This window comes from Ascaphus truei, chromosome 2 (assembly GCF_040206685.1).
Source record: "Ascaphus truei isolate aAscTru1 chromosome 2, aAscTru1.hap1, whole genome shotgun sequence".
Classification (NCBI taxonomy): Eukaryota; Metazoa; Chordata; class Amphibia; order Anura; family Ascaphidae; genus Ascaphus; species Ascaphus truei.
In genome coordinates, this window is record NC_134484.1 from 413,616,288 (window position 1) to 413,638,983 (window position 22,696).

The following is a 22,696-nucleotide window of genomic DNA, read 5'->3' on the forward strand; positions in this document are numbered from 1 at the left end:
CGCTATAATGGGGTTGAGCTGTGTGTGTGTCTGTGTGTGTGTGTGTGTATGTATATATATATATAGTGTATTTAACTGCACATGATGTCTCCATTCTTTGATAATATTTTTTCTGGCACTCTTCTTAGTAAGAGATACAAAGTATAGCTCTACGCACTAAGTTCATAATGCAATTTTCCATTTAATGTGACCTGATGAAAGGTCCATATGGGACTGGAAACATCATCATCATCATCTTATGTTTGTTTTTATATTATGCTTGTGACTCCCTTACGTTGCGTTTCAATGCGGAGGTATTTTTGCCCTTCTGGGCTTCCGTAGCTCACTATCCGGTCTCCTACCAGCTGATCTCATTGATAGAGTTTTGGCGCGAAACTACATCCGCATTGAGACTGCTATTTAGGGGAGCTACTCCAGAACATAGGTTACCCTTTGATAAAGCGCCACACAGGCGTGAAACGCGTTAGGGGAGCCTTTTTTCTTTTCTTTCCCTTTTTTAGCTTTGGCTATTATGCATACTTAATAAAGCATTTTTATTTTTTCACAACTGCCTCCAGCCCTATTTTTTGCAGTGCGCGATTATATTTTTTTATGTTAATGTTTTATAATATTCACCCTTTGTCTCAATCTAGTCACAGACTGAATCTTTATAGCTTCTGCTTTCATAGTAAGGAATCTGTTTCGGACCATGTAGGCATGGTAACTTGACTGAATTTGTATTGCACTTCTCAGTCTTAACTTGGTTCTTCTTTCCTGGATTTTGTGGAAAGCACTGAGACAGAATTGCAGATACGATTATAGGAACGGACATCTTGCTTGGTTATAACGTAGGATCTATATCCGGACTGAATCATACCAGCAGCTTTCTTCACATTCCTGTAGCGTTTATGCTGCTGACACTTTCAAACCTTTGACTGCAGGGCAAACACGCATTGCTTCAAATATCCATACTTCTTCTTTTGGCATTGCATTCTCCAAACTAACTGAAGAACGAAGGCTGCTTTATTCCGGCAATAAAGCTTTCATCCCTCTGTAGGTAGCTTGTATGACGACAGTTTCAGAGCATTTGCGCTGATGCTTTTCTCTCTTCATCCTACTTTGTGTAAGAGCTCTGTAGTATTTTTGAAGTGTTAGAATATTTCTCTCCTTTCTTTCAGTCTTCCCCGATCTGAGAAAATTCTAACTGAAGACATAAGGATTTGCTGTTTTCCTGCTGCAACGTGTGTTCTTGCTTCTTTCAGTGCTAACTGCACTTCCAACTTTTCTGGTTCCATTTATTCCTTCACCTTTTTTACTTCATGCAGCTTCTCATTTCTTTCACTGACTTTTGTCATTCAGATCTGAAACCTCCTCTTTAAGGTTTCTGTTCTCTCTTTTTACCATCTATTAACCACTCGGGACCTTTTCATAGTCATTCTTTTTATTTACACACCTCTGTGCTGAGACCGCGGACCTCCTGGCACAAGACTTATAACTCTGTGTTGAGAGTGCAAAGCTCTTTCTAGGAGACTTCCAGCTCAGTATTGGATCTCTGAACCTCTTTTTGAGAGATTTCCAGCTCTGTGCTGAGATTGCAAATATCTATTTCTGAGAGACTCCCAGTTTTGCACAGATACTGTGAAACTCCTTTAAGAGATTTCCCGTTCTGTGCTGAGACTGTGAACCTCTTTCTGGGAGACCTCCAGCTCTGAACTGAGACTGTGAAACCTCTTTCAAGAGATTCTCAGATCTGTGCTGAGACTGTCAACCATCCTTTGAGAGATTCCAGTCTCTGCCTATGCCTCCTCATACTTCTGCTTCCAGCCAGCAATAATTTCATCAGAGTGACTCTGTTTCACATGCATGGAATTAATAGCAACGTTTGCCGTCTCCAGATTTGTCCTCCAACTCAATCCGTAAGAGACTCTGTCTTCTCCAACATCGCACACTTAAAGGTGACTGAGAACAGACCCGTCAGTAGCTCAGCATTAGCTTCTATCTCCTTTTCCAATTGTGCACGGAGGAGATCAGTCATATCTGTCAGTTTGCAGTACATTTTCAGTGTAGGTCAATCATTTGTTCCGACTCTGCTTCCCTGGTACTGTTTGTTTGTTGAGGAATTCTCACGGTAAAGCCAGGTAGAGGCATTTTCTGGCTATCCTACTTCAGCATTGCACCCTCTGCTATTCCAGGGCTATTTCGCTGGTTCCACTATGCTGCAAAACATCTCGGCTCCCTTTTGACTCACCGGGTGATCTCCGAAAGTTTCTGCAACTTCCACGGTAAGATGAGAGACCCTTTTTCTTTCTTTTCTTTGTTTATGTAGGCCCTATGGCATCAACATTACTGAGATCACACTCATTGCTTGACCCTTCTGCAGTTTCACTGCACCCACCATGCTTAGTTTACAGTTGCAGTAGTTGCGGAAATATTAAGCGTTTATTTGGTCCTGCTCTTGCTACAACTGTTCAAATTCAAGGACGTAGGGACATGACTTCTGGTTGCCCAGGCTCTAGGCACCCCCAACATCCTGTCGGCATTTTGATGGTGCATCTCACTGTCGCTGGGACCACATAGGAGTCACCCTCATCATCATCAAAAGGCCTGAAGGGAAAATGTTTCATGTTGCCAGGTTTATTACAGAATAAACACATCTTATCCTCCATTCTTGCACGTTCAGGGGTATTCTTCACACTGACATTAGGAGACGCTACTGCATCAATACCTTTCTGTATATGCTAAAATCACAGCTGGTAGTCATACAGGTGGGGCAGGCTTTACTTGAAGCATTTGTACCTCTGTAGCCATATTACCCCTGGTGAGCAAACATTTAAAAAACCCATGTGTTTTTTTGGGGGGTTGAGGGTGGTTCATCCACATATGGAGCAGACTTTATTCCCAGAATCAGTACCTTGTGTGGGACACCATCTGTAGCAGTTCCGCCAGTCAGACTATTGTATTTGTTGCTTTACCCAATGCAGTGTACCTTGTTTTTCTGCCTTGATTTTTAGCTCTTTATTCTAGTCACCTCTGCAAGTGTTTCTTCTGTCTTACTCTTGTTCCGCAAGCTATTGCAGGAATTATTGCAAAAAACAAACGTTTCCCTGGTGGTCTCCGTGGCCCCTTTGATATCCAAGGTCCACCTCTCATCCCACGTCTCACACCATATGTAGGAGGTGTGTGTAGAAGTGAAAACAGGAGATCGTTTTGGGAAAAATCAATGTAGGCTTTTATTCAGCCAAAATGTCATTAAAAAAAACATAAGCTTTTCCTTTGCCCAGATGCAGCAAAAACAGTGTAGCATAAATGAGATTATGTTCAGCAACAAAAACAAACATGTCTAGCTCCTATCTAGAGTGCTGACTATTGCAATGTTAGTCCCTAACTATAGGTTGGAGGGCTAAGCCCCTTACTAACTATAACAAACAAAAGTCAGTGGCAGGTAAGTTTACCTTCTGGCTTCCTCTTGGCTGCGGTATGGGGGGAAGTCCAAGTGCAGCGTGGCCTCTCAACAGCAGTCCAGGGTGCGTACCTCCCTGGATCAGAGAGCCCTCAGACTGCTGTGATCAAGGATGTTAAACTCTGCTAATGAGCCAGCTGGTAAATTACCTCAGGCTGCATTTAGGCTGAGATCCACCAGCTCCCACCCGGACTCAGTAGCTACATATATATTTTCCCTGTAAAGCTACTAGACAGGGAAGCCACCCTGTCACAATTCTTGTAATAAAAAGCCTGTGGCACTTAATTCGTTGTCAAAGTTAGGGTTAAAGAAGATGTTTTGTTTTAATGTAGTGCACGCTTCGGGGACCCCTTTTTTGTCCCGTTTTATTCCATACTCTGTAAAGCCACTTCACAGCATTTGGGGATAATCGTAGTCTTATTCAGTTGAATGAAAAGACGGGGGTAAAAAAAGGCACAACTCCTTTCAGGTAGGGTGACCAGATTTTGAAAATGAAAAACCGGGACACATTTTTTTTTTTTTTACGTAACAGTTTATTTATTGTAGTACACTTATACTTTACTACCATTAGTCCTTGTTACGTGTGTGTGTGTGTGTGAGTGTGTGAGTGTGTGAGTGTGTGAGTGTGTGAGTGTGTGAGTGTGTGAGTGTGTGTGTGTGATGACCTCACTAATCGAACAAAAGAAAAGCCAGATGTGAATGATTCTGAAATCATTAACCAGTGTCAGGATGCCCCCTCTTCACAATTTCTAAAGCAGCAATCCCGCCTGGGATCTTACCTGATCCGCAGTCCCTCAAGTTACTATACTGGAGGGGAGGTGTTCCCTACCGGTTTTCCGATGTCTCCCGTGTGAAACTTGAGTCAGATCTGGAAGAAAGCAGGGTAGGTTAGCAGGGTAGGTTACTTCGGTGTAGGTATACGGCAGTTAAGATAAGACATAGAGGGTGAGGGAGATAGGGAGGGTGAGTGAGACAGGGAGGGTGAGTGAGACAGGGAGGGTGAGGAAGACAGGGAGGGTGAGGGAGACAGGGAGGGTGAGGGAGACAGGGAGGGTGAGGGAGACAGGGAGGGTGAGGGAGACAGGGAGGGTGAGGGAGACAGGGAGGGTGAGGGAGACAGGGAGGGTGAGGGAGACAGAGAGGGAGAGGGAGGGTGAGGGAGACAGGGAGAGGGAGACAGGGAGAGGGAGACAGGGAGAGGGAGACAGGGAGAGGGTGAGGGAGACAGGTAGGGTGAGGGAGACACACACCCATACACACACAGATACACACACAGATACACACTGATACACACACACCCACTGATACACACACACACACACACACACACACACACTGATACACAAACACACACACACTGATACACACACACACACTGATACACACACACACACTGATACACATACACACTGATACACATACACACTGATACACACACACTGATACACACTGATACACACTGATACACACACACTGATACACACACACACTGATACACACACACACACACACACACACTGACACACACACACACACACTGATACACACACTGATACACACACACACACACTGATACACCCCGCCTCCCCCTGCACCGCCCGCCAGCCCCTGCACCGCCCGCCAGCGACCGCACAGCCACCACTTCCCACACCCGAGCCCATCACCCGCACCAAGGGGATGGGGGGATGTGAGCGCCAGGAGAGGCAAAGGTGGGAGCGTCAGGGGACAAAGGTGGGAGCACCGGGGGACAAAGGTGGGAGCGCCGGGGGACAAAGGTGGGAGTGCCGGGGGACAAAGATGGGAGCGCCGGGGACAAAGGTGGGAGCGCCAGGGGGCAAAGGTGGGAGCGCCGGGGGGCAAAGGTGGGAGCGCCGGGGGGGCAAAGGTGGGAGCACCGGGGAGCAAAGGTGGGAGCGCCGGGGGACAAAGGTACAAGGTGGTACAAGGTAAGTGGTACAAAGGCAGGTGCACCCCCGCTACCACCTCCTATTACCCCCCCTGGCTGGGACCCGGGAGAGAAGGGGGGACACTCACCGCGCAGCCGACAGAGGAGCCAGGAGTGGGAAGACAGACACACTCACGTGTGCTCTGCACAAAGCGGAAGCCCCGCCACCCGGCTTCCTCTGACATGCTTGTGACCAATCCCCTGCGGGCCGGCCGACATTCTAAGTCCCGCCCCCAGCATTCTCCTTCATTCAATCCCCCTGGCAGCATTCATTCATACACACACATAGAAAATACTTACCGACCGCCGCATTCTCTTCACCGCCGCTGCCCCGCAATACCGAGACCAGGGACAAAAACCGGGACATTTCCGGGACGGCCTTGAAACCAGGACAGGACAGAAAAAAACGGGACTGTCCCGGCAAAACCGGGACAAATGGTCACCCTACATTCAGGTGAATTCTTTAATGTAGTTTGGCAGAATTATGCTGTGGGTGTAAAAAGTTCTCGTCGGTGGCTTGTCCAATCCGTGGGTCTCCCTTAAGAAAAGTTATAGAAGAATGCAAACATAGTGTAAAACTGTTTTACGGTATAATACACACAAACAGAGAATACAAAATGATGGCACTCGTGTGGTCTTCAAAAAGGAGTACAATTTATTTAACAAAGATCGACGTTTCGCTTTGCTTGAAAAGGTATGTACGTGGTCCGAAACTTCGATCTTTGTTAAATAAATTGTATTGCTTTTTGAAAGACCATGCTGGTGCCACTCATTGTGTATTTCTGGTCTTTCGGCGGTGGCTGTATGCTTGCAGGACCACTGTTGCTGAGCACCGGTGGCAACTATACTGTACCTTGAATGCACCACATTTTGAACAAATGCATCCAAACAGATAGGATCGTACTCACAGAATGTTCAATATAAACCAGCCATGGGGGTTATTGGTGGGACAGCCGCGCTCTTTTGCTCCTGGTCTTTTAATCCACTGCTCTTTTGAATCAACTGTCTCCAATATTCGGAGGGAGCTTGCGCACCGCATCCTTCCTAGGTTCAGCGTCCGACTGTGGGATTTGAGAATCGGAGATGGCCGATGACACTCTTGATGGAGAGCACAGCAGTCAAAAAGAGCGCGGGTGTCCCACCAATAACACCCAAGCCTCATTTAAATTGGGAATCCTGTGAGTGCGATCCTCTCTATTTGTGGGTATTAGTTAAAGTGGTGCATTCAAGGTACCCGGTATTGTTCACGTGTATTATACCGTTAAACAGTTTTACACTATGTTTGCCTTCTTTTACAGCATTTCTTGAGGGAGACCGCGGATTGGAGAAGAACCCAGAGGCTGACGAAGGTGTTATTTACAAACCCACGGCATACTATTCGATCAAACTACATTTCAGAATTCCCCTGAAAGGATTTGCACCTCTTTTTTCGTATTTTGATCACTATACAAACAACGAAGGAAACCTGTGAACTGAGAGCAATATTGCCAACAGGATATGTATTAATTCCTTTTGCTACTATTTGCTATTAGAATATTCTCCAGCACTGGGAAATGACTTCACTGTTTACTGAAAAAGGGCCATACACAGTGCCAGTGTTGATACAGCATCATGAACTCCTGATGATGTTCATCTTTCATGTGCCCACCGGAGCGAGCCCTATCACTGCTGCCATTGGGTCCCCACCAGGAGAGCTTTCTTGCTTGATGGACAAACCTATTTGCTCCCCAGAAGTCTATGGAACCATATATACCCTCTGAAATTCAAGCAGCGCTGATTGGTGCTTAAAGCAGCCATCCCTTCTTGTCGGGAAGGGATTTTTTTGTTTTTGAAACCTGCTGCTTCTCTTTATTAATAACTCCAGCAGCCAATGTCAGTTCTTTTTTGGGGGGGGAACCTGGTGCTCCCCTGTTTCATATAAGGTTAAAAAGTAATTTTGAGGGTAGATTGCTGCTTTAATACATTTTGAAATAAATCTTGTGGGTTGAAAAGTGTATTTGTTGTTCAAAAAAATATATATAATACAGTGCGCTACTAAAGTGATCCTCAATTGTCAATGTGAATACTTATTCACCCATTATACACCTCTGTGAAATGGTAAACTAACAACAACCTCTATTGTTGAGATGGCGTCTGCAGCTGGTATATGTGGAGTGGCTCAGCACCCCTAGACAACAGTGAAACAAGAGAAAAACAGCGCAAACGCAATTGTGAAGTACTTTCAAATTATATTGTAAAAGTAAAAAGTATGATATCTGCGTACATCAAGTTAAAACATATCAAGCATGTCATGCACTCAGGCATAGGTTACCAGGCACCGCTCGCCGTGGACATCAGGTGCACTTCTTCGGACGGCCCCTCAGGTGTTATTCAGCTGGACCCTCAGGGTAGATGCCTGGACTTAGGTAGCTGTTCTCATGCCAACATCAGGGAACTTCCCTCTGGCGTGTGCAGGACTTCCGTCTGGCTGGCTGGCTTATGAAGTCGAAGGTGACGATGCAGGAACAATACGAACCGCAGTCAGGCTTACAGTTCAGTTTCTCCGCACAGTTTTGCGACCAAGCCGCCAAGTAATGACGGCCGTCGGCTGATTACGGCGTCGCTAGAGATGGCAATAGGCACCCTTAGAGTCTCGATATAAATGACTGGAGATACCCGTAGATAATTCAGAGTCACTCGTGAGTCAGTAATCCTACGCGTTTCATATGACGGCCGTCATTACTTAGCGGCTTGTCGCAAAACTGTGCGGAGAAACTGAACTGTAAGCCTGACTGCGGCTTGTATTGTTCCTGCATCGTCACCTTCGACCTCATAAGCCAGCAGACGGAAGTCCTGCACACGCCAGAGGGAAGTTCCCTGATGTTGGCATGAGTACAGCTACCTAAGTCCAGGCATCTACCCTGAGGGTCCAGCTGAATAACACCTGAGGAGCCGTGCGAAGAAGTGCACCTGATGTCCACGGCGAGCGGTGCCTGGTAACCTAAGCCTGAGTGCATGACATGCTTGATATGTTTTAGCTTGATGTACGCAGATATCATACTTTTTACTTTTACAATATAATTTGAAAGTACTTCACTATTGCGTTTGCGCTATTTTTCTCTTGTTTCACTATTTGTTGTTCAAGACTGCTAAAATAATTGTCACGTTGCAATTTACTTTATTCTAAGTTTGATTGCTCATTTATAAAGGCAAAATGTTTCCAATACGTACCCGGTGTACTTTGTTGACGTTCTCCAGAGCATCCAGAGCATCTATTGCCCCTTACAAAACCGTTATATTGGTTTTTACTATGGTTAAAGGAGCAATCTACTCTAACTAACCTTCATTTTGACAGGATTGGAAACGAAGAGTCCTCCAGAGCTGAACTGCACTATTTGCAGCTCTGGGGACTGCCTGGTTTCTGATGTAACCTCCCCTGCTAAAGGGTTACTAGAAGGTTGGAATGCATCGGGCCCCACACTGTGTTGCCATGGGATCATGATGTCAGAGAGAGTATATTAGAGACGGGGAAGATTTGAGAAGGTTATGTTCCTGGAGGTCGAGAGGAGCTTTGGGTAGAGGAGATAAGTAATGTTTATAAAGTACTAGAACAGGCCAGGCCCCCTGTTTATTATGTTGTAGATAGAGATAGTATCCCTTAAGTTAGGATACCCAAAAGAAGGAAGGGGGTCCTGAATAGTTAAGGAAAGGGAATACTACACAGAGGGCCTCAAGGAAAGGGGCTCCCTGGTGTCGGCGGATCAGCTCTAACCACGGATCTGCTCTAATATTCTTCGTTAGTCTGTATGGAAGTGGCAGTTCCCAAACAGGCCAAAGGTATTAGGCCGCATAAGAAATACCCACCAGGATTCCTGTAATTGGGAGAAATCGTATTATTATCCCGAAGCTGGGCTGGGTCCTATACCTACGTACAGCAACTAAGTCCATGTACCTCCATTCGAGTGTTAAGAGTGGGCACTGATGGAAGAACCGTATTCATGTATGTCTGATATATATGAGAGATATATGGTACAGTACAGTGTAACATGCTTCTTTCGGGCATGTAATGCACTTCCCTTGGCAAAGCCACCAGTGCACCTGCACAATTGTTCAAATTAAAGTTTACCACTGTGGTACACCATGGTTGACGAAAGTATCTTTGATTTACTTTCAAACTGCTGTAAAATCTTCTTCCACTTACTGAAGAAGACTTTGGCTGTTTTCAAATGATTGGTACTAAAATTGACAACATAGGAAATATGTCTTCACAGCATTGTTTCATAGATTTCATCGAACGATAAGCTAATTATTTGATCAATACTGCCATCTAGTGGTAAAAAAATAAATCTAACACTTGTTTATATTTGGTTTTATTAACACGTCCGTTATTGGTCCGTTAAAAAGGACCAGCACGTTTTTATACATTTCAGTTTTATACATTTTTCACAGATGAAAAAGGTGGGTTCAGTTTTGGAATACAGAATATAAATTAAGTGGTTAAATGTAAGTCAATGGTTAATGCCATACATTGTATATAAATCACAGTTGTTAAATGCAAGACTAACGTGGTGTCTCGTGTAATTCTTACCGACCCATTATTATACTCACATTTAGAACTGATTGCAACTGAAGCTCTAAGAAATTAATCGTTGATCGGAAGGGGGGTGGATCTTCTGTTCCTAATGTTGTCGGCTGAAACTAGGGTTGCCAGGTGTCTTGTCCAAAAATATTGGACACAATGGTAAAAGATGCGACCCCCACGCCCCCGAATACATGTAACAAATACCCCCCACCCCCGAATACATATAACAAATACCCCACACGCCCTGCATACATATACCAACTACCCTCATGCCCCCGCATATGTATAACAAATATCCCACACCCCCCAAATACATATAACAAATACCCCCATGTTCCCCGAATACCGAATGGGGGTGGGGGGAAGGGGTGGCTGCGGAGGGGTTTTGAGGGGTGGTGGTGGCTGCAGAGGGGGGGAGGAGGGGCGGTGGTTGTGGAGGGGGGGGTGGTGGTTGCTGCGGAGGGGGAGGGGTGGTGGTGGCTGCGGAGGGGGGGTGGCGGTCGCTGCGGTGGGTGGGCAGTGGCTGTGGAGGGGGACAGTGGCTGCGGAGGGGTGCAGGTGGCTGCGGAGGGGCTGCGGTGGGGGGTAGTAATTGCGGAGGGGTGGAGGTGGCTGTGGAGGGGGGCAGTTGCTGCGGAGGAGGCAGTGGATGCGGCGGGGAGCAAAGGCTGCAGAGGAGGGGCGGTGGCTGCGGAGGGGTGGCAGTGGATGCGGAGGGGGAGCAGTGGCTGCGGAGGAGGGGCAGTGGCTGAGGAGGGGTGGCAGTGGCTGCGGAGGAGGGGCAGTGGCTGAGGAGGGGTGGCAGTGGATGCGGAGGGGGAGCAGTGGCTGCGGAGGGGTGCATGTGGAGGGGGGCAGTGGATGCGGAGGGGGGCAGTGGCTGCAGAGGGGTGGGTGCATTGGGGGGGCAGTGGCTGCGTTGGGAGGGCTGTGGATGTGGAGGGAGGGTAGTGGATGCGGAGAGAGGCAGTGGATGCAGAGGGGGCTGTGGCTGCAGAGGGGTGGGTGCATTGGGGGGGCAGTGGCTGCGTTGGGAGGGCTGTGGATGTGGAGGGAGGGTAGTGGATGCGGAGAGAGGCAGTGGATGCAGAGGGGGCTGTGGCTGCAGAGAGGTGGCTGTGGAGGGGGGGAAGTGGATGCAGAGGCAGGGTGGTGGATGCGGAGGAACTGCAGTGGATGCGGAGGAAGTGCAGTGGCTGTGGAGGGAGGGCGGTGGCTGTGGAGGGAGGGCGGTGGCTGTGGAGGGGGGCCGGTGGCTGTGGAGGGGGGGGTGGTGGCTGTGGAGGGGGGGCGGTGGCTGTGGAGGGGGGGCAGTGGCTGTGGAGGGGGGGGCAGTGGCAGTGGAGGGGGGCAGTGGCTGCGGAGGAGTGGAGGGGGGCAGTGGCTATGGAGGGGGAGCAGTAGCTGCGGAGGGGTGTCGGTGGCTGCAGAGGGGGGCAGTGGATGCGGAGGGGTGGTGGTGGCTGCAGAGGAGTGTTGGCTGAGGAGGGGTGGAGGTGGCTGCGGAGGGGGGCAGTGGCTGCGGAGGGGGGGCAGTGGATGCTGAGGGGTAGTGGTGGCTGGAGTGGTGGAGGTGGCTGCGGAGGGGAGCAGTGGCTGCGCAGGGGGGGCGGTGGATACGGAGGGGGAGAGATGGATGGGGAGCGGTGGCTGCAGAGGACGGGTGGTGGCTGCAGAGGGAGCAGTGAATACGGGGGGTAGTGTATACAGGGGGTCAGTGGATACAGGGGAGGGCAGTGGCTGCGGAGGGGGAGCAGTGGCTGCGGAGGGGGGGCGGTGGATGCGGAGGGGGAGAGATGGAGGGGGAGCGGTGGCTGCAGAGGACGGGTGGTGGCTGCAGAGGGAGCAGTGAATACGGGGGGTAGTGTATACAGGGGGTCAGTGGATACAGGGGAGGGCAGTGGCTGCGGAGGGGGAGCAGTGGCTGTGGAGGGGGATCAGTGGATGTGGAAGGAGAGCAGTGGATGCGGAGGAGAGGCAGTAGCTGCAGAGGGGGAAGTGGGTGCAGAGGAGGGGAAGTGGGTGCAGAGGAGGGGAAGTGGCTGCAGAGGGAAGCAGTGGCTGCGGAGGGGGGGCAGTGGATGCAGGTGGGGGGGGGGTGACGGCCAGTCAGAGCAGTTGCTGCCATGCCCGGCTCTCCCCCAACTGCAGGCTTCTCTCTCCCTGTTTGTCCCACGCCGAGGTGTCTGATGCTGACGCGCGCCAGACCTCCTTCTCACACCGGCGCCCACCTGAAGCTGATCTGATATTGCTCATATGAGCTATAAAGTGTCTTATAGAGTAGGAGACTTGTGGAATAGCACCACTTAAATATATTGCCCAACGCACATATTGCAATGGGAGGTTTTAGATTTTGCGTCTTGACCCATCATGTTTTTTCTTTGTATCAAAAACTCAGCTAAGTAAGTCTGAGCTAAACTCATGATCTTCAGTACATTTAAGAAATGTTATAAATACTTTTTATATATTTGCGTAGGTATAAGAAAAAATATGTTGATGGAATCTCAGCCTAAAGATTGTACAACTGCATTAGTTGGTTCCAAACATATGTTTCTGTACAAGCTAACTTGTTTTGTACATTTTCTAGATACTGCTTCATAACCTCATCCCTGCAACTTCAGAACGTCTGTATGTCAGAAGAAGACATGTCAGCTCTCACTAATTTTGGCCCTTCTAGGTTGACATCTCTGCAGGAGTAAGATTACTGTAAAATAGGCAAATAGCTGCAAGTAGGTACATGGTATGGATCGTAGTGTCAGTTCTTTCTAGTCTTGGGCAATACAGTTTATCTACGTACATCAGTCAGTGAACTGTAGCTTTATGGGCAAGGACTCTTTCAACCTGTCAGTTCTGCTCTGTGGGGAACTGCACACATTTTCAGCATTACACAAGGATACAGTAAATGATTAAGTGAAAATTACCTTTGGTCATATCTGGATATCTATATATTTCCATACCAAAAAAAGTCCTAAAAATATAACCCTAAATATTACATAAGATAAAAGAAACATATCTCCAAATTGGTGATACCAGCCATTAAAGTCAATTGCAGATTTTGCTGATTGGGGCGCAATAGAGCAGGTCATGCTGTCATGAAGTTATGATAACTCCAGGGTTTTGTGTGATGCCGTTATCCACTGAAGTCTTACTAATAATAACAATAGAGGAAAACAAGTTTGAACCCATATCTACCACCTGAGCAAGAATTTCTCAGATTTTTGTTACGAGACTGATCATAGATACTATCATTTATGGCAGGAGCTAGAATAGGTGTCTAGTTCGTTATTGCCCTTTTAATATCAGAGGTAGCTTTTCAAAAATATATTGTTATGCTTGCTTAGAGCCAGTAATATTTTGAGAGAGGAAATTGATATTTTTTTTTTTTTTTTTTTTTCAACTTAAATTTTTTTATTTTGAATTGTGTGAGTACATACATGTCATGCATTCATGATAAACATTGGAGGTAAACGTGCCTCCTGCAATTGGAAAACATGCATCATGTGTAGTATCTGTGTACGTTGGACAGACGGGGAGACAGACAGACTAACCGACAAACTACATATAGCTCCCAGCCGGGAGGGGGAAATGGGGGGGGGGGAGGGGGGGTGGGAAGGGGTCTCCAACCGAGGTTCCGCTTCTAAACGTGCGACCGCTGGCTCTCTGCAATTAAGAAAACCGATACTCCGGCGGGCAACCGGTGTACCCCACACTCTCTGTCCATCCATGAACTGTGTGTGCTCTTGGACCGTCGGGGTGTCTTAGGGCCTCTTTAAGGGAGAATGCACTTTACAACTATCAATGCCAAATCGTGGCCCTATCTACCCCCTGTATGTCTGTCTGTGCCAACCATGGTGACCAGACTTTTAGGAAATTTGTGCCAGTGTCATTGACCAGACTCGTCAATTTCTCCATCTGGCAAACTGACCAAATTCGGTTCCTGATCTTTGTGATTATTGGGATTTCATTTTGTTTCCAACGTGCTGCAATCTCCCCCCTCACCGCCGTTGCGAAATGAACCGCCAGTTTGTTTGCTCCCCTGGAGAGACCTTTTTGCGGCCTGTTCAAAAGGAACCGCCATGGGTCGACGGGGGTGGATGTGCCGAGGATCCTATTCAGCCAATCATTAACTGAATCCCAGACCGGCGTAAGTTTGGGGCAAGACCACAGCATGTGGAGCAAGTCTGCTTGTTGTCCGCATTGTCTTGGGCACAATGGGGAGTAGCTGGGCAGAAACTTAGCTAATTTAGTGGGGGTGTGGTACCATCTCATCATAACTTTATATGCATTCTCCCTCAAAGTCGTGCACATTGAGCTTTTTGACGTCGCCGTCACAATTTTTGTCCATTCCTCTACATCAATTTCCTCCTCTAAGTCCTTTTCCCATTTAATCATATACCCCGTTTTGTCCGTCACTGTCTTACTAGAACCGATTACTTCCCGGACATTGTGCTGTTACAGGAAATTGATATTTTAATACCTTTTATAGCCAAAATCCATGTCTAACATAATCCATGTTTGCCATTAACAGGTCTCATACAGTTCATATCATTTTCATCCACAGTATAGAGCAGGGGTGTCAAACGTTTTTTTGTTTTTTTTTAGGCGGGACAATAAATGGTCAAAATACATTTTAGAGGCCCATTGTCCTACTGTCCCACTACATATGGCTTAAATTAATAGCTAAACCTAAAGTAAAGAATTATAATAAACACATTTAGAATATTACAAACATTAATGAAGGTCCAGGAGAAGGCTGGCAGTCAGCGCAGAGGTGGGCATTCCAGAGAAGTTGGCAGCAGATCAGTGGCCTGCACAAGGAGCCTGAGGGACAACCTGAGGGAAGAGGCGAGGAGAAGAGGCCCCTAGTGGCTGGTGCTGCAAGTGCTGGGCTCAGCACCACTGGTGGGGAGAAGTACAGTGGTGCTACGACGGCAGCTGGCCTAGAGTAGGTAGGCTGGCCTAGAAGTTTGGGATGGCAGAGTGGAGAGGTAGGGATCCCCTGACTTGTGAGGGGGAGTTCGGGGGGTGACAGGTGGCCAGAAAAAGGAAACCCGTGGAACTTCTGCCTCTGATCCCAGAATTCCTTTCCTTAATCGATTTTTTTCAGTCAATTTTTGCAGACAATAAAAAATGTAGTAATATAATATTTTTATGCAAAAGGATGTGACCCACATCCCTATCTTATGGATAAATATGATTTATAATTATATTAGCAAGGCACTACCTTTATTGACTCTTTATGGGAAACGGCATGATAATCTGTCATGTCATAGCACTAAGCAATAATTAACGATCTATAGTAGATGGGCAAAATAATTGTAATTATTTTTAAGGCTTGTTTACTGCAATGTAGGGCATCTATCATGTATTCAAAATATTATGAATCCCTTTGCATTCTGTTAGTCATTCATAGGTTTGATGTTGGTACACAGCAGAGGAGCAGAAACATGTGAATAGCTGCAGCAGCTTATGGAGACAGGTAATAAGGCAATGCTGCCTGCAGTTTCATGTGAAACACGTAGCACAAGCAGGCAATTTAGAGGGTGATTCTGTAATCCAAAGAACCCAGAGTGAATTAGACTGTGTGTTGAGGTTCTGAAGAAATGTATTCTCTTTGGGTTTAATCTGAGCCCAACGTTGATCTAAATATGTGGTTGATAGTTTGTGTCTTGTGAAGAGATGTGATATATACAGTGTAGCTGCAGCAGCAACAGCAGAATCAGAAGATCTTCAACATTCTGAATGCTACATGCATGATTGTTTTAGGACTGAGTAAATGTGGCTACAGATACTATATTTACATTCTGTAAACACATTTTGTTGTATCAACGGATTCATTTCATGTGGAAGAGGAATTTAGTGTGTCTTTAAATTCCAGAACAAGCTGTTTTTCTTTTAACGTACAGCTGATTGGAGGCTGCATGTTTTTTGACTCACTGCATGTACCCTGAGCCAGGAGGTGAGGAGACATGGATAGTGTCTCGGAGGAAAAGGTGAGCCAGATTGGAGTCAAGTGAAGCCATATGCTGATGGCATTCTGCTGTCCTCTTCATGCAGTGCTGTGGACTGGGACATCGACGCCGAGTACGCGTTTCCTATGTAAGTTCATCATTAATTTATAGAGAAGTAATGATTTTGTAATATCATAATAATCATTATGTTGCAGAATTATCTTAGTTTGTTAGGGATTGGAGAATTTAGATTAGATCGCCAGTGAATAATGAAGTAGCCATTGCAATTTTATTTCTCTATCATGTCGTCTTGAGAATAAATGATCTAATTGTGAGTATTGAATTAAGAGGGATATAGAAATAAACATTTAATTTACGTCAGTGCTGATAAAAGATGCTACAGTAAGTGCATGTAGCATAAACATTGATATATTTAATATTTATTGAGCACAGCCAAAAATACTGTATGATATGGATTTAAAAAAAACCTGTGGCCTAAATTAATTGAGATATCAAGGAAGGAATACAAAGCTGAAGTTCTTATTTCAGTACAGTGCTTTGGCTCTGCAGATGAGAATTCATCCTGGCAGTATGAGTGTGATGCACTTGCTTCTTTCTTTATATGGTATGATGGTATAAAAGATAGATTGACAAGCCATCTACAGTATTGTACTGCACGAACACTTGTTGAGAGACAAATGTCCTATCATTGTACAGAATTGGATCTCGCCGTCATGCTTATGATATTTGTTTATGTCTTGCTTATTACAACACCGTTCTGTTATGCAAAATGTACAAGGTCGTTTAAATAAATCTTTGATTCTAAAAACATTATGGTTACCTAGGGTTATTCATTAAACTAACTGTGCAGATTTGGTTTCTACAACCACTGATTTCAATGGAAGTTTCCGTGCGATAGTGTCCGATCAGCGCTATCACCGTTAAAAGATTAACCCCCACAGAGCAGGATTAGGTTCAAATATTTTATTATTATCCATTGGAACAAATGAAGATGTATATGTTTTTCCAATAATGAATTACTATTGCATTGTTCTAACAGGAGATATATTATAGTAGGTAGGTAAATTAAATGATGGTGTTTTTGTAACAGGTACGATAGACATGATCATAGAAACACATTGAGGTTATTGTAAACTTTTTTTTAAAAGAATACTTTACCTATTGGATATACCGTATTCAGTTGAAACACTGGCTTAGTTAGATCCTCAACATGCCTAAACTTTGCCATAAATTGGCCCATAATATTTAGCATTTTTCTCAAGTGCTATGCAGCATATTGAGTTATGTGCCCAGCTAAAAATGACTTGAACAGAGCTAAGTGTTTGAGTGGAGGAAGATAGCCTTTCCCACTGATGTATACATTCAGTCTATTTTCAATGCTACAATAATATACTGTCAGTTACCAGATACATAGTGCTAGATTTCATGAGAGCAGAGTTCTTTTAAACAACCTTAAACTTTATGGCATATATATGTTGTAAATACACAAAAAGAAAGATTTCTCTACACAAAAAGAAAGAAAGAAAGATTTTTTTTAAAGTATAGCATGAACATTTAAGTACTGTACTTCAAGATGAAAAAGTTTTTCCTATCACTGCTCACTGTCACATTTCAACTGATGTCTACTAGCTAGAAGCCGCCACTCTCAATGTTTGATTGGACTTTCCCTCGTCCAGTTGTCTGGTCCCGATCATGAGCATAGGAATGATTAAAATCATATCAAATACAATTGTATGTATAGGATATGCGAAAAAGTAGTCAAAAGATTACACAAGGAGGTGTACCACCACATTTTGCTGATGACATACATTTCTTTCATACATCTAATTACTTTTGTAATTGTAATAAACTCCTTTTCGCAGTTGCTTATATTGTAGATCCCAACTATGACATAATTTTTGCGAAAAATCATCTGCGATCCTAAGGGAAATCTGATCATACCTATGGGGTGTGTTTAATAATTCTATATAGATTGCGTACAGGAAGTTTGGAAGTAGTGAATAACAATCTAATGATGCAGTGGGCCATAAATGTGGGTATTAAAATGTATGCTCTTCTTTGAAGACCCCCTTATATATTTTAAATACATCATTTAACCATGTATTGTTATCATAACTCTGTGCCCAGGACATACTTGAAAACGAGAGGTAGCTCTCAATGCATTACGTCCTGGTAAAACATTTTATACATAAATAATAACCTCTACCTGTTGCCACGTAGTAAGTATACTGTGTGTACCCTTATTACCCTTTTGTGCTAGAGAGTAATGCAATACATCATGGAACTGTGTATTACATGCCTCTGAAACAGATCCAATTAGATTGATGTAGTGGCACACAAGAGAAATGTAAATTGAAGAGACAAATAAAATGGAGAACATAGAGGACAAGTGGAAAGAGAAGTGAAAGGGAGAAAGGTGAAAAAGGCTGGACATTAATGTCTCCTGATGTACTACTTTTATGGTCTTTTAAGGGGTTAATGTGCCTTATTAATATATGGGCTTGAGAGGCCTCCAGCTGGTGATATTCCCTTCTGTAAACATGAGTTAACTCCTAGCGTCTTAATGTTTGTTCTTATTTCTACAAACATGGCCATATTTTCTTGTGCCAATGTTTAGTCTAAATTACTCAGGCTATAAGTAATGTTTAGAATGAACTATCTTTTTACCATATTGGGATTTTATGTTACTGTCTCTTTCTTTGTGTTTCATATTTTCACTTTTTAAGGTGCAAATTGCACTGTTGCACAATGTGCGATTCCGATAAATCTAATGTGCGTGTGTATCATGCACTAGGGCTGTGTCTCACAGTCTCACGTAGGGCGAGGGACATCCCTCTGCAGTCACGACCTCTACTCCTGAGGTGAGGAAGGGTCCCACGCAAATGCATGTGTGATGCCCATAGGGTTGCCAGTTGTCCTATCCAAAAATACTGGACACAATAGTGAAAGGTACGAAGCGCTCAAGAAAAGTCGGTGGGGTCTGTGGAGAGTGCGCCCTCCCAAGTATATTTTTTTAACAAAATAGAATATGAAATGGTGCAAATTGGTGCATACTTGCGGAGTGAAATTTAGAAAAAAAATTACATATATAAATAATATACCTGCAGTCATACAGGCCGATGGCGAGAAATACTGATCTAAAAACGCACTATAAATAAAATTGAAAACTATTTCCGATGTTATTTTTAATGTTTTAACTTTAATATTAATGAAAACTTTACAATAACAGTAGCAGTAACTGTCTGACTACTACAACGCCAATTACATCTTACATCATCATCATCATCATCATCTCATTTCCCATTCCCATCATCATCTCATCTCCCCCCCCACTCATCATCTCATTTCCCCATCATCATCAACTCACCTCCCACATCATCATCATATCATTTCCCACAACCATCATCATCATCCTCTTATTCCCCCCATCATCATCATCATCATCATCATCATCATCATCATCATCATCATCATCTTATCCCCCCCACCACCATCATCCAATCCCCCCCCTAACCCCCATCATCATCTTATTCCACCCCCCCTTCCATGCTCCATCATCATCATCTTATCCCCCTCCATCATCATGATCTCATCTTCCCCTGACTCCCATCATCATCTTATTCCCCCCTCCAACCATATCATCATCATCGCCACCTCATCTCATCCTGGCCCCCCATCATCATATTCCTCCTCCCCCCCCAAAAAAATGTATTTTGTCCTTACCTTATCTCCTGGCAGGATGCAGACAGCACTGGAACATGTCTCTGGGCTGCCGGGGTGTGGGCTCTGGCACTGCTGTCCTCTGGTTGGCCGTCCTCTCCTCCACTCGGGGACAGCACACGAGTCCTCCTTGCTATGCCCGGCAACCGTCCGCGGCCCCGTTCTCAGTGCTTCCAGCCACACTGGCGCTTGCTGCCGCCACCCTCAGGCTTACCACTGCCTCTGCCGCTCTCGCGCTTGCCGCCCACGCGCTTGCGTTGCCACTACCTCGCCGCAGCAACAATGGTAATACCGGACACATATGTGTCCGGTATTACCTCCAATTTGAAACCGGACAGGCATAAAAATGAATGGCCTGTCCAGTTGAAAATCAGACACCAGGCAACCCTAGATCATGCCCAGTCTCATGCTCCAAGGAGGGGGGCACTTGACAGCTCTGGGTATGTGATATACAGTAAATGCACAGGCACAATATTACTGCACATTTTATATCTATTTATACATATAGGAATTTGCAGAGTTGCTGCATTTGTATAGGCTCTGGAGAATTGTGCAAAGTATATTAGTGGTCCATGAGAATTTTAACTTGATTTGCAAAAACTTCAATAAAGAACTCTGGTTTGTGTACAATATAATCTATCTCCACCACTAATATACAGTTGTATGAAAAAGAAAGTACACCCTCTTTGAATTCTATGGTTTTACATATCAGGACATAATAACAATCATCTGTTCCTTAGCAGGTATACAAATTAGGTAAATACAACCTCAGATGAACAACAACACATGACATATTACACCGTGTCATGATTTATTTAACAAAAATAAAGCCAAAATGGAGAAGCTATGTGTGAAAAACTAAGTACACCCTTACTGCTTCCATAGGAATTAAGATGCTAAGTAGCAGACAGGTGCTCCTAATTAAATGCCCTTGATTAATTCATCATCAGCAAGTGTGACCACCTCTATAAAAGCCAAAGTTTTAGCAGTTTGCTGGTCTGGAGCATTCAGGTGTGTGTTAACACAATGCCAAGGAGGAAAGACATCAGCAATGATCTTAGAGAAGCAATTGTTGCTGCCCATCAATCTGGGAAGGGTTATAAGGCCATTTCCAAACAATTTAAAGTCCATCATTCTACAGTGAGAAAGATTATTCAAAAGTGGAAAACATTCAAGACAGTTGCCAATCATTCCAGGAGTGGACATCCCAGCAAATTCGCCCCAAGGTCAGACCATGCAATGCTCAGAGAAATTGCAAAAAACTCACAAAAACCTCATACCAACTGTCAAGTACGGTGGTGGAGGGGTGATGATTTGGGCTTGTTTTGCAGCCACAGGACCTGGGAACCTTGCAGTCATTGAGTCGACCATGAACTCCTCTGTATACCAAAGTATTCTAGAGTCAAAAGTGAGGCCATCTGTCTGACAGCTAAAGCTTGGCCAAATTGGGTCATGCAACAGGACAATGATCCAAAGCACACCAGCAAATCTACAATAGAGTGGCTGAAAAAGAAAAGAATCAAGGTGTTACAATGGACCAGTCAAAATCCAGACCTCAACCCGATTGAAATGCTGTAGCAGGACCTTAAGAGAGCTGTGCATAAACAAATGCCCACAAACCTCAATTAACTGAAGCAACGTTGTAAAGAAGAGTGGGCCAAAATTCCTCCACAACGATGTGAGAGACTGATAAAATCATACAGAAAATGATTACTTCAAGTTATTGCTGCTAAAGGTGGTTCTACAAGCTATTGAATCATAAGGTATACTTAGTTTTTCACACATGGCTTCTCCATTTTGGCTTTATTTTTGTTAAATAAATCATGACACGGTGTAATATGTCATGTGTTGTTGTTCATCTGAGGTTGTATTTACCTAATTTTAAGACCTGCTAAGGAACAGGTGACTGTTATTATGTCCTGATATGTAAAACCATAGAATTCAAAGAGGGTGTACTTTCTTTTTCACACAACTGTATATTTACCGGTATAGCAAGTAAAGAAATTCTGGTTAAAAAAAATGGTTAAAAAAAATGCCTTATTTGGCACCATATAAAAATGCATTTAACATGTTTTTAAAATCACAAATCTGATATATACAATATATCTTGGCATATATCTTGGCCTTTATCACATATGCTTATGTGCTTTCTGAATGTACACAAAAAAACAAAGAGGAACACCACTCAAAATGAAAAACAAAGTTGAAGAACTCACATGTGTCTGCAACAACGATAGGATTAATGTGCTACTCTTCAATACAGGGAAACAAGGCTATTTCACACCACAAATAACATACTGTAACGTGTGTCAGGACCAACTGCCTCTTCATCGCAAATAAAAACAAATTCAATTAAAAATATAGTGGCTACATTTGGGGGAGGGGGAGAGGGGGGAAGACGTAGCTATGAAATTGTTGAAACCGAAAAAGGGCCAAAGGGCTCACTATTATGTTCCATTTTCTCTCATTTATATCTTCTCTTCCAAAAATGCCAGGTGTACTGTATGTTGATTTGTAATATATACTCGGCATCGATAATGAAAGACTTAAATGATTAAACCTATGGTAACTATACAGCATTCGTTATGGTATAATTCACTACAATTCGTTGAGATTATGCAAAATATGTCATTAATATCTATCTGCCAGGGTCTCAGGTCCCTGTTTATTATAGAAACACTATAGAATAGAATATAGAAATGCTTCATCTCTGTTATTGCTTCACATATGTAAGAAGCTCAGCTAACTTACCCCTGGTCTCGGGACTGCCGGGAAACTGACTGCAGCAAACACTGTGACTAGAATGGAGTATCTGCTGCCTCCCTGGAGCCGTGGCAAATGTAACTTTTTCCAATGACTCAATAGCTCCTTTTTCTTACTCCTTTCAGATGTAGTGTGACGTAGTTCATTTGTAGGTCAATGTTACTACCTCGTAGCTAACCATGGCTGATAGCTTTTAGAAAGTAAGCTGTGTCTGGAGATTTCTCCGGCCTCGACCCTGCTAATTTTGTAACCTTGGCTTCAGATTCACTGACGCACTCTACTTCTCTTCTTACGCA

General features: G+C 44.5%; 1 protein-coding gene across 3 annotated transcripts in view; it reads left to right on the forward strand.

Moving 5' to 3' along the window:
• Window positions 1-22,696, forward strand: part of CACNB2 (calcium voltage-gated channel auxiliary subunit beta 2) — a 358,339-nt gene that overhangs the window by 102,492 nt on the left and 233,151 nt on the right. Inside the window, exon 1 of one of the 3 annotated variants that reach the window (XM_075587521.1) lies at window positions 15,828-16,044. The exons of the other annotated variants lie outside the window; for them this stretch is intronic. Within the exon in view, the coding sequence (XP_075443636.1) occupies window positions 15,997-16,044 (48 nt within the window). The 5' untranslated portion in view covers window positions 15,828-15,996. Of the gene's footprint in view, window positions 1-15,827; window positions 16,045-22,696 lie in introns of those variants that run through there. 3 annotated transcript variants of the gene reach the window in all.